The 13462-nt window shown below is 40.8% G+C and overlaps 1 protein-coding gene across 1 annotated transcript; it reads right to left on the bottom strand.

The window, feature by feature from the left end:
• Nucleotides 1–2147: 2147 nt before the first annotated feature.
• On the bottom strand, nucleotides 2148–2882 carry LOC138908618 (uncharacterized). The gene has a single exon (XM_070199297.1). The coding sequence runs from the start codon at nucleotides 2880–2882 to the stop codon at nucleotides 2148–2150; it is 735 nt and encodes a 244-aa protein (XP_070055398.1).
• Between the last annotated feature and the right edge of the window lie 10580 nt (nucleotides 2883–13462).

Below are 13462 nucleotides of genomic sequence, written 5' to 3'. Positions count from 1 at the left end.
ACGTAGGCCATATCTCTTCGTCGAGCGCTTGCCTTCTGCTTTCATCGTTACTGGGTCCACTTTCGTTGGAGTATCTTAGGCTGGGATCCCCGACTTTGACCGATATTACTGCATCAGTCCCATAGACCAATGAGTAAGGCGTCTCTCATGTGCTCGTCTTCGGCGTTGTTCGGTAGGCCCAGAGTACTTCTGGTAATATTTTCGTCCACAATACTTTGGCGTCTTCGAGTTTCTTCTTCGTGATGTTCAATATCGACTTGTTGGATAACTCCGCTTGTCCGTTTCCCTCGGGGTGGTACGACGTTTAGAGTATTCTTTTGATATGCTATTTTTCAAAAGGTTCAACAACCTTTTTTCCCGTGAATTGAGGTCCATTGCCGCAACTGATCTCTTTGGGAAGACCGAAATGACATATGATGTTTTTCTATATGAAGGCCATCACTTCTTGTTCGTGTATTTGGGCGAATGCTCCTATTTCTACCCACTTAGAGAAATAGTCAGTTAAAACCAAAAGAAATCGTACGTTACCTCGTCCTGCCGGGAGGGGCCTACGATGTACATTCCGCATTTGATGAATGGCCAAGGGGAAGTCACTGAGTGTAGCTGTTCGCCTGCTTGGTGAATCATTGGGGCATACTTCTGGCATTGCTCGCTCTTTTTCATGAAATCTGCGGCCTCTTTTCTCATGGTAGGCCAGTAATACCCAGCACGTATGAGGCATCTGACCAAAGCCCGATTGTTAGAATGAGCTCCACATTTGCCTTCGTGGACCTCCTTAAGGACGCGCCACGTCTGATTTGGGCCCAGGCATTTCGCCAAAGGGACGTCGTACGTCCTCGTGTATAGATAGTTGTGAATGATGTTGTACTTGGCTGCTTGCATTCGCAATTTCTTGGCTTCTTTTTTATCAACTGGGAGTATTATGTCCTACAAGTATATAACATACGGTTGCGCCAGTCCTAAGTCAGGTTTATTGTTCTTACCTCGATTAGATCTATCGATGAATTGAGAAGGTGGACCACACTTCTGTCTCCGGTTGCAATGTTTTTGGTGGCTCCGGCTAATTTAGCGAGGTTGTCCGCCTCGGTATTCTGTGCTCGGGGGATCTGGTCGAGTTGCTATTCGTCGAACTTGGGTAGCAGCTTGCAGAATTTGGTCTGGTACAACCAGTCAACCTCTAAACCTATTTTTTGGTGGTCAAGTGCTCTGGTATCCCTTCGATGGCTTTGATTTGGTCGGGATTGACCTCGATACCTTGCCGTGACACCAGGAAACTTAAGAATTTTCCTAAGGCCACGTCGAATGCACATTTTACAGGGTTCAGTTTCATTCCGTATTGCCTGAGTATATCGAAGGTTTCTCTCAAGTGGTCGATGTGATCTTCTTTCCTTTTGGACTTGACCAGCATGCCGTGTATGTAGACTTCCATCATTTTACCGAGTTGGTCTTTGAACATCCTCATCACTAACCTTTGGTAAGTCGTCCCCACATTTTTCAGCTCGAAGGGTATGACCCTGCAGCAGTACGTCCCTTGATGGGTGATGAAGGTGGTTTTCTCTTGATCTTCTTCTTCCATGAGGATCTGATTAAGCCCGAGTAGGCGTCCAAGAAGCTCAGTAGTTCATGCCCGACTGTTGCATCGATGAGTTAGTCGATATGGGGTAATGGAAATGAATCCTTGGGGCATGCTTTGTTCAGATCTGTGAAATCTACGCATATCCACCATTTTCCATTCTTATTTTTCACCATGACCATGTTGGCGACCATTGGGGGTATTTCGACTCCCTGACAGAGCCATTTTCCAACAAGTTTTCCACCTCTTCGCGTACTACGTCATTAATTGTGGAGTGGAACTTACGCCTAACTTGACTCACCAGGGGTGGAATGGATCGATGTTCAACTTGTGGGTGGCGATTTCCTTTGGGATACCTGGCATAACTGCATGGCTAAAAGAAAACAAGCCCGCGTTAGCAGTTAAGAATTGACGAAACTTACCCGGCTCCTAAAGTTTGCAGCCGATGTAAGCTTTCTTGCTATGGTCATTTTTGTCTAATTGAACGGGGTCGAGGTCCTCTACGGTCGACCGTATCGGGGTCTTTGATAACGTCCTCGTTGTCATCACATATCAACCTCGACCATGTTGATTACTATGCCTCTTTTTCTTTGCCCTTCATTTGTTGAGTGACCGTACAGTCTAGAGCGATGCGGTAGCATTCCTGGGATGTGCATTGTTCTCCTCGTATACTGAATATTCCCCATGGAGTTGGGAATTTAATGACTTGGTACAAGCTGGAGGGGATGGATCGTATGCTGTGTATCCATGGTCGCCCTATTATGGCGTCGTATGCTGTGTCTTGGTCCATGATATAGAATGTGGTTTCCAGAGTGACGCCACCGTCTAGGACGGGGAGTGTGATCTCACCGGATGTTCGCTCAACTGCATTGTTAAAACCCGTTAGTGTGATGCAGCGTGATATTATCTTATCCTCGAGTTTCATTTGTATAAGTACTCGAGGCTGGATAATGCACGCGCCGCTTCCATCGTCTACCATAATGCGTCTTACGTCGGTATCCAAAATTCGTAAAGTGATGACAGGGGAATCATAGTGAGGGAAAGACAAACCGTTGGTATCTGACTTATCAAAAATGATACTTTCTTCGAGTTCATCATACCGTTCATGGGTGATCGACCGTTTGAGCTTATGTGTTGTGGTGAACTTCACACTGTTGATAGAAGCATCGTCACTTCCGCCAATGATCATGTGGATGGTGCGGGTTAACGAGGGTGGTCTTGGCAGTCCTTGATGTTGTTCACGACCCCTGGAAAAGTTGATCCTTCCCCGGTCACTCAACAATTCTTTGAGGTGTACTTTTCGTACCATGTTTACGACTTCCTGTCTTAGAGCGATGCAATCCTCAGTTTTGTGCCCTCGCTCTTGGTGGAACTCGCATAGGGCGTCCGACTTTCTGGTACTCGGGTCCGACCTCATCTTTTGCAGCCATTTCACCTTTGGTCCGAGTTTCTCCAAGGCGTAGACTATTTTTGTGGATGACACACAAAAGTTGTGAGCGGATAATAAAAGGGGCATACCTCTTTCGTTCCGGTGAGTCCCTATTCTTGATCGGAAGGGTGTGCAAAGGCGGTTTTGACATACGGTAAATGTTGTTCTCTGTTGGGTCGAGGAGCTACAAGGTCCCTTCTGATATCACTTCTTCGATCTTTTCTGGATTCAGCTTGTACCGAGGTCATTCGATGAGTTATCCCGTTGAGGTCGTCCTCATCTGCTCGGACTTTATCACAATACGCGTTGTGTATTTCATCCCAGGTAGTTGGGGGGGGGGGGGTACTTCATAAGCAAACTTAATAACTGTCTCGCTGCCCTTGAACCATTTCTGCTCAGTCTGTTATGAAAAGCCATAACCGCTATTCCTTCTGATACATTCGGCAATGTCATTCTTACTCGGTTGAAACGGGCGAGGAAGTCCCTCTCCAAGAGACTGTTTAATAGCAAATATGTGGTTTACTCTTCTTTCGGCCTTCTTGGCCCTAGCATGGGCCGTTACGAACTTATCGTCCATTTCTTCGAAGGTTTCAATGGAACGCGCATGCAGTTGTGAATACCATGTTAACGTTCTTCCCGTGAGGGTCTCGCCAAATTCTTTTAACAAAATGGAGGATACTTGTTTCTTTGCAAGATCATTGCCTTTCATGGCAGTGATGTAGTGAGTCACATGGTCATTGGGATCGGTCGTGCCATCGTATATTTTCAGATAGGGCGGCATTTTAAAGGTCTTTGGTATGGCATGTGAGGCGGCTTCATCACTGTATGGCTGCTCGATGAACCGATCGGCATCTCTCTTCGGTAAGAGCTTAGGGGCGCCCGGTATCTTGTCTACCCTTTCTTGGTGTTCTCTTATATGGTCCCGAAGTGTTTTGTTCTCATTTTCCATTTCCTCCATCCTTTTCAGAATGGTTGCGAGAGTGTCGTCACATGCACAACTAATGACATTGTGAGTAATACCGGTCGTCGAAGTAGGAAGTTGATCATGCTGCATGTCCGCAGGTGGTACAATGCAAGTCCTCGCATTTTCTGTAGCCGCGTCTTGAACGGGCTTATGGAGGATACTGGTTAGCATGTCGGCTAGCCACGCTTCAAGAAGCTTTTTTACTACCGGTGGTGTCTCTTCCACCACGGATGTGGAGGCTCCCTTACCAAGAGACTTTTTGATGCTATAGTGAGGAGGGGGCGACCCACCTCGCCTGGGGGAGGCATTGGGTATTGCGTCCTTGTCCACTGCTTCATAGCTCTCATTGATGATATTCATGAGGTTGGTTGGGAGGCTAATCGTTATTTTCGTTCTTTCTTCTCTGTTACCTGCCGTATTAGATCTGTGTATACAAAGAAAAAAGGATCTTGTTCTTATTTTCTCTTCTTTATTTTTTTTTACGTTAGTGATTCGTGTTAGTTATAGATCTAGAGGAAACTAAAAGTTTAACTAGGAAATCCTCACAGACGGCGCCAAATTGTTTGACCAAAAAGTATAACTTTCGGTTGAAACTATTATATTTATGTAATAACGGGTTAAACCTAGTTAATGACAATATCTCTATATGCGAATCTTGAAAACGTGTATAAGATGGGACATATCCAATAAGGGGTTGACAATAACAAGTATTAAATAGTCATCAAGTATGAGCAATAATGGAAGAGTAACTGATCATAAATAGCAATAAATGACATTTAAGTAAATAAGAGAAGTAGTTCACCCAATAAATAATGAGCTAGGTGATTATTCCTCCTACAATGATGAGTGACAGACAGATCTTAGAATATTCGAAATATTCTCGGATCTGATAGAAAATTGTGGAATAATATGAGCAAGAATTTTGATAAAAAGGTAATCTTTGTGTCTTTACAAGAGAGAGAATCTTTTAGCAAAATCTGCTCTTATCACAATGAATATCACATGCCCTGTTTACTATCTTTTTCCTATTTATATGGGATATACCCCACTAAACCCTATAGTAGTACAAGTACAAAAAATATTCAATGAAATATTCTTTTTAATATCTCACTCTAATAAACTAGCCGTTGCAGCTCTTTTTGCGGCGCTCGATATCGACCATCTTTTGAATTTCGACCACGGATTTCGCCATCTCCTGATCGACCTCGGCAGACTCTTTTCTCGATGTTACTTAGTCCCAAGTATTGGGACAAATTTCGACCCATACAATATATTTATTGGTAATAAATATTTGATGCTCGAGTAAATTATTACCATTCATAGAAAGTGATAGATGGATGATTATCCTCTCCGACCAGCATTGCTGGCGAGCACATTCCCCTCTCATCTTCGATGCAAAACAGGGTAAGAATTGATCCCTACACGTGAAAAAATATACTTTAAGCCCAAATAAATTAAAGTGGTTCTTTTTCTTGAGGCCACAAAAAATTGTGAAGTGAATAAACCAATACAGTAAAAAAGTAACTGTCCGAGTCAACTTAGCAGGTCAAGTCCGAACAAAGCACTAACAATTCTTTTTAATAAATCGTTCTTAACCGACCACGGCAAAACCTGCCGGCTATGAGCCAACAGTAACAGGTTAAACTGCAACGGCGTTAGTGTGAGTGGCAACATGTTAAAGATCGAGTTAGAAAGTTTAATCCTAAAGACTAATCTGATCTATTAGGTGGAAGATTTCAGTAAATCTATAAAAGAAAACTTTATATATAATTTTATTTTAACTTCATTTTTTGGCTTTTTAATATACAAAACAACTACTACCTCCGTTCTAGTTTATGTGAACCTATTTCCTTTTTGATCCGTTCCAAAAAGAATAACCCCTTTCTAAATTTGGAAATAATTTTGCTTAAACTTACAATTCTACCCTTAACGAGAACCTTTTATAACCACACAAATACTCTGGGGCTTTTTTTGAATTGATTAGGACCACAAATTCTAAAAGTCTTTATTTTTTCTTAAATTGCGTGCCCAGTCAAACAGGTTCACATAAATTGGAACGGAGATAGTAATATTTTTTTACAATCGATTTTTTTTTAATTTCTAATATTACCTAATCTATTTAATATCTCTTGAGACATATTTTCTAATTTACAATTTTAAATTTATTGTTTGTTAAAAAATTATCAAACTCTTTTTGGAATCGTATTAAAGTTTCAACCTTTTTTTGAGTTATGAATAATCAAACTCTTTCTCAATTTATGGTTGTATGCGGTAAAAATCGGTTAGTCCTTCGTATGAACTGGTTTAAATGGTAATACATTGGATCGGAGAAGCGTCTTTGTAGTATCAGGTTGAGGTCCGAAGTCAGGTCACCAAGCTTCGAACCTGAAGGACCAATGTCGAGCTCAATGTTATTATCAAGATCGAGTCCAAGTCGAGCTATGATGCAAAGTAAAGTTATCGAGCTTATGACTCAGAGACCGACCAAACACTGAGCCCGAATCAATACAGGGGTCCGAGTCAGAATCGAGCTCGAATCAGGATCGAGGGCGCGAGTCAAGATCGAAAACTCGAGTCAATATCGAGCTCATAGATCGAGCTCACAGACAAGAGCCGTTGCAATCCCACTAGAGGAGAGAATCCTAGCAGAAATTATGGAAAAACTGATTTGTCATGGGTCTCCCGCTATGTATTTTTAATTATATTTAAAAGTAGGATTCTCCACTATAAAGAGGATGGCTACATTTCTATAAAGGATAATTTTTTTGCTTACATTGTAATTCAAGCATCATATTCTCCTATATTCAAGAGTTATTCTTTTAAGGTTCATAAATTGATTCATCTTGCTTAGTCTTAAAAATCATCTTCTTTCCAACCTTGTTTATTTTGCATTCTTTGCAATCCATATTTAATATTTCTATATATCCTTACGAATTGTATTAAGCTATATCACATATCCTTATAACTACGTACAAATTCAACTCCATCCGTTTTTCGGGTAAACAGTTTGGCGCCCACCGTGGGCTAAGGATAACAGTGGTTATTTGATACGAATCTGCAAAAATACACCATTTTGCGCTTAATGTCTTGGATTTCGGATTAGCAATGACCAACTATCAATCAAATGGCCTTACCTATCGACAACGAAGCCGGTCTGCAAGATGAGAACAACAACTTGGCATCCAGTATCGAAAGATCACTTGTCAACGACGTTGGAGCTCGAATCGAAGTGCCGATGGACATCAATTCGCATGTGGCCATTGAGGCGAACCTACATTCTGAACCTGAAAATAGCATTCATGGTGGCACTCGGTCTGCAGCTCGAGATACCCATAACGTCGAAAAAAACGACGTCAGCTTGCGTATGATTTTTGAAATGTTGCAAGCTCAACATGCAACAAAAGCTCGTTGCAGAGTCAAACCCAGATACCGAGTAGACCGGAGCCCAGTCAACCCCGAGAAATCACCCATACAACGGAACCAGCTAAAATGAAATCAAATGAGCAGGAATCAGGGACTAATCCCAAAATTGCTAAGATGTTCGAAGAACTAACCAAGCGAGTAGAATTGGGAGAAAGGAGGATCGAAACAAACGAAAAAAAGGTGGAAACATACAACTCCAGGGTTGATCAGATCCCGGGGGCACCACCAAAATTAAAGGGCTTAGATTCCAAAAAATTCATACAAAAGCCTTTCCCCCCAAGTGCGGCTCCTAAAACGATCCCAAAGAAGTTTCGCATGCCCGAGATTCCTAAATATAGCGGAACTACCAACCCCAACGAATATGTCACCTCATACACATGTGCCATCAAAGGGAACGATCTAGAGGATGATGAGATCGAATCCGTATTACTGAAGAAATTCGGTGAAACCCTGTCAAAGGCAGCAATGATATAGTATCATAATTTGCCATCTAATTCTATCGATTCTTTTGCTATGCTTGCGGATTCCTTCGTAAAAGCACACGCCAGGGCCATAAAAGTCGAGACCAGGAAGTCGGACCTGTTTAAAGTGAGACAAAGGGATAACGAGATGCTAAGAGAGTTTGTGTCTCGTTTCCAAATGGAACGAATGGATCTACCCCCAGTCACAGACGATTAGACTGTTCAAGGTTTCATTCAAGGTTTGAACAAACGAAGTTCGCCGGCTTCACGGCGGTTGAAGCATAAGCTGATCGAGTACCCAGCTATCACTTGGGTCGACGTGCACAATCGGTACTAATCAAAAATTATAGTCGAAGATGATCAGTTGGGGTCTGAACTCGCTGCTCGAAAGGATATTGTCACGACCCAAAATCCAACTAGTCTTGATGGAACCTAACCCAACCCGCTAGGTAAGCCAACTTTCAACTATCCAATTCCAATAACAATTATTAAAGAAATTTAAGTAAATAATTATCTTAACCTTATACATTCCCCAAGAACTGGTAGTACAAATCATGAGCTTCTAAGAATAGAGTATACAAAGTGAAAATGAAATAAATACATAGTCTATTTGAATAGTACATAAACAAAGCTTTTATAAATCTAAGGCTACCATGAACAAGAGGCAGCTACAACAGGAACGCAGGTACATCTTCAAATCCCGCAACCATTGAGCACAGCAATAACAGCAGTCAACATCTGCACGCAATGTGCAGAAGTATAGTATCAGTACAACCGACCCCATGTACTGAGTAAGTAACAAACCTAGCCTCAGGTTGAAAGTAGTGACGAGCTTCTACTAAGGTCGGGTCCAAATCCACTAATCCACAACAGTTAATAACGACATAAAGCAAATAATACCAGAAGTAACTCAGAGATAAAATGCTCAGTCACATCATGATTTCAGCAATAATAGTTCTTCCTTTCAAGTACATCAGTGAAAACTCAAATCTTTTGTCAAAGTTACCAAAAATGTGAATAAGTTTGAAAACAGAAATTTTTCGAAAATCCTTCCAATAATAAATAAAATATTTCATTTTATTTTCAGATAATCATTGTAAAACAAATGCATCATTATTCCCACCTGTCAACATGTAGGAGAAATCATGAATAATGTGATACCGTACAGCATGAGGAAAATACATCTCTATGCATATATGTCATGTGTGCATGTCAATGCAATATATCTCAGAGATTGTACTCATGTACTCACATTCTCAGAGTACTAAATCTCACTGTCTCGCATTCTCTCTCACTGTGCTCAGCACACTCAATCACTCAGTGCTATACAATACCTGTTGCGGCGTGCATCCCGATCCCTGTTTATAGTCGACTGCGCTCACTGGGGGTGTGTACAGACTCATGAGGGGCTCCTACAGCCCAAGCGCTATAAGCACGGATAACTCACGTGATGTACGGACAACTCACGTGCCATAATATAAATATCTAGATCCGCACGGCCAACTCACGTGCTGCACGACCAACTCACGTGCAATAATAATATAAGGATCCGCACAACCAACTCACGTGCTGCACGGCCAACTCACGTGCAATAATAATATAAGGATCTGCACGGCCAACTCACATGTAATAGTATAATATATATAAAGCCAACATGGCCTGCTGCGGCGTGCAACCCGATCCCAAAAATATCCTCGCAATCAGGCCCTCGGCCTCCCTCAGTCATCAATCTCTCCAGTCTCTCTCTCATGGGCTCACAATGTCATGAGAATAGCCCAAAATGATGATATGATGTATCAATAAATAACAACAGAGACTGAGATATGATATGCAATGAAATGAATATGGCTGAGTATGAATTTTCAACATAATCAATAATTCACAGCAATATGACCTCTATGGGTCCCAATAATACTGGCACATAGCCTCAACATAATTTTTAATATGCTTTTCAGCTCAATTTCTTTAACTCATAAAACCGCGTGGAAAATGCCAAGATTATTTAATTACAAAATTCCACAAAAACAATTATGTCACAATTCCTATAGTGCACGCCCACACGTCCGTCGCCTAGCATGTGCGTCACCTCCCAACAATTCACGAAATACATATATTCAGGGTTTATACCCTCAACTCCAAGATTAGAAGAGTTACTTACCTCGAACAAGCCAAATCCAATGTCGAAAAAGCTAAGCAATACTCCAAAAATTCCATTATGTGCGTATCAATTTCCAAACGGCTCGAATCTAGTCACAATTAATTTGATTCAGCCCACAAAAATTATAAGAATTAATTCCATATCAAAATACTAATATTTTCCAAAAATTCGAAATTACACGTCTTGAAACCCGACAAAAGTTACAAAATATTAACGCCCATCCAACCACGAGTCCAACCATACAAATTTCACCAAATTCCGACATCAACTCGACCCTCAAATCTTCAATTGAAGTCTTTGAAGATTTCTACCATTTTCAACCCAATCTTTACCCATTTGAACTTAACACTCTTTCCATAAACCTTATTGATACGTATAAATAATACAATTACGCCCAAGAATCATACTCTTAATCACTCATCATTACCCAAACTCGAAATTGAAGATTAGGGGTTAGAACCTTACCTCTTTGATGAAGAACTTGAGGGATTTCTTGTTGGATTTCAAGGCTTGGACAAGAATTTAATGAACAAGACACTTCATCTACTTCCTCTCTCTAGAACACTCTCACTTCTCTCTAAAATCATCAGATAATTGCCCCAAAGCCTATTTATCAAAATGGAGTCGGGTTATAAAAATAGAAAAATTAACCCTCCGAAAGCAGGTCTGCGGTCGCATAATGGACCGCAGAATGGGTATGCAGGCCGCAAAATTGATCGCAAAATTGGCGCCCAAAACTGGGTTCTTCAGGTCTATTCTGCGACCAGTTTTGCGGTCGCAGAAGCAGTTTTGCGATCGCATAACTGTTTTGCGATCGCATAATTGGTCGCAGAATTGCATTTTTCCAGCCTTTGGTAATTTGGTCATAACATCTTGTAGGAATGTCCAAATGACGAACGGTTTAAAGAGTTAGAAACTAGACTCAAAGATCTTTCTTTTGATAGGTAATACACTATATAACACTTCGTATCATGAGAGTTATACTCATTTGAAGTTAGGTCTTGTGCGAACTCACTTGACACTTTAGTCTTATGAAATTTTCAACTTCTACATTCGATGCCGAAACCTATCGAATCAAGTCCGATTGACCTCAAATTTTGAACACAAGTCATAAATGACATAATGAAGCTATTTCAATTTCCATAATCGGAATTCCGACCTCGATATCAAAAAGTCAACCCCTGGTCAAACTTCCCAAAAATTTAACTTTCGGCATTTCAAGCCTAATTCCACTACGGACCTCCAAATAATTTTTTCGGACACGCTCCTAAGTCCAAAATCACCATACAGAGCTATTGGAATCATCAGAATTAAATTCTTAGGTCGTTTACACATAATTGAATATCCGGTCAACTTTTCCAACTTAAGTTTTCAATTATGAGACTAAGTATCTCATTTCACTTCGAAATGCTTCCGGACCCAAACCAACTAACCCGATAAGTCATAAATCAACTGTGAGGCATAAATTAAGTAGTAAATGGGGGAGCGGCATTGTGATACTCAAAACGACCTGTCGAGTCGTTACTTTCTCCCCCACTTAAACATACGTTCGTCCTCGAACGTGCCAAGAGTTGTTCTTAACCTCCAAATATCTATTCCACCTTACAACGCACATACCCGGGGGTGATCTCACGTCACCCAATTCTATATAGGCATGACCATACAACATAACTGAAAATCATTAATTCAATCTTAGCCCAAAAACCATGGAGCCAAATTTCTAACATCCAGAATTCTTTTCAAGACCCGAATCTCACATCTACACACTGTATAAGCCTGAACAAGTTGTATCCAGCCATTACCATAATATCAGATATAATCACATAACATACTACACAACTCGTATACTCGTAGTACCATTTCTGATCACAGTAACTGCTCAAAACCAACTAAGTACTAGTATAAAACCCCGCATCCAACAGAACCTCATTTCAAAACCTCCGTACACTGCCAATGATGAAAGAAACAATCAAAACTCATAACCACTCATCAGATCAACTAGCCATGGAGCTCTCTCGTCCCAAACAGAACCATAATCTTCTCCTAAGCCGACTTTCAATATTATCCTCCCGAATATACCGTAATCAAGTACCTATTCTAGGTCCAATGACCTTATATTATTAAACACAACTATCCCACAAACACGCCACATCAATATAACTCACGCCACAATTGCGCAATCTGTGTACCCAAATATGGGAGATGTCTCAAGGAAGAAAACTGTATTGCAAGTTCAACAAGCACCACTACAACCGCAATGTTACAACCAACTCCTCAAATTTCATGAAGAGGATAACCGTAGGTGCATGTTCACAATTGTAGAGGAAGAAAATTAATGAATCAGATAAATTATCATAGAAATAAAATTCCCACACACGGCACGGACAACTCACTTGCCAATAATATGAATCACCCGGCATGGTCACAGGCCTCCAGTCCCAGCATATCATACATGAGCAATTAAACAATTACACTTGTATATATGATAATGAAATAAGATTTTCATGCTCCTGGACTGGTAAAAAAAAATAATACGCCATAGTGTATGCATGTGCAAAGTCTGCTATCACACTTCAAATCGGTGATTTAACGCAGAAATAGTAACTACCTCGTTTATTCGGGGGAATTAGCCTCTTTGTAACCTCAAATGTAGCCCAGATAGTTTTCAACAAAGGTACGAACATAAAAAACTCTATAACTTTATGCTTAACAATTAACTCTAGGCATATCATAGCCTAAGCATTCTTTCGAGTAGGAATACTTGCCCCGATACTCACATATGGGCTCAACCTCACATATATGTGCACTCATAACGTGTAGCTATCACAAATAAATAACGCAACTAGTGCTTCCACTGGGCTTTAAATAAAATAGCCACCTCAAATAGTTCGCAACCCCGAAACAATATACTTCTGAGAACTCCCCGTCTCCAAATTCATCGAAAACATGAATCACCGTAACTAATCCCAACTCCAGCACTAAAATGACTAACACATCTTCCATTCACTATAATCCCATGGGGAATACTTTCATAATTCTTCCGTTCGATATAGCAATAATTAAAATATCAGGAGTATATCAACCAGGTGGGTACTGCAATACCGATGAACATCCGTAAGTCAAAACACAATGCGCTTTCTGAAATGCGAACCCTTCTCAGGAATTACCAAGCAGTTATAACACCCATCGAAATATCTGAAATTGACCACGTTGTCCAACATTCGTTACCTTCTCTTCACGACTGAACTGTCACCCTGTACATGTAAATCTTAATCTCGCACAACACATCGCATCTATTATGCCATCATGTGAAAAACACAAGAGTCCTATTATCAACTTTTAGTCACCAACAATTTACATACTCTATTAGTTTGAAACCGTTCTCTTGCTCCTTTCCAGGAGGAAATCACAATAGATAATACGTTCTCCACACCGGTAGAAAAGTATCTGATTC

Source organism: Nicotiana tomentosiformis, chromosome 3 (assembly GCF_000390325.3).
Source record: "Nicotiana tomentosiformis chromosome 3, ASM39032v3, whole genome shotgun sequence".
In the NCBI taxonomy this organism is placed as follows: domain Eukaryota; kingdom Viridiplantae; phylum Streptophyta; class Magnoliopsida; order Solanales; family Solanaceae; genus Nicotiana; species Nicotiana tomentosiformis.
This window is presented reverse-complemented; position numbering and strand designations above follow the sequence as displayed.

What these genes read in the sequence shown, in the direction of transcription:
- LOC138908618 (XM_070199297.1), bottom strand. Translation starts at nt 2,882, where the DNA reads ATGGTACGAAAAGTACACCTCAAAGAATTGTTGAGTGACCGGGGAAGG.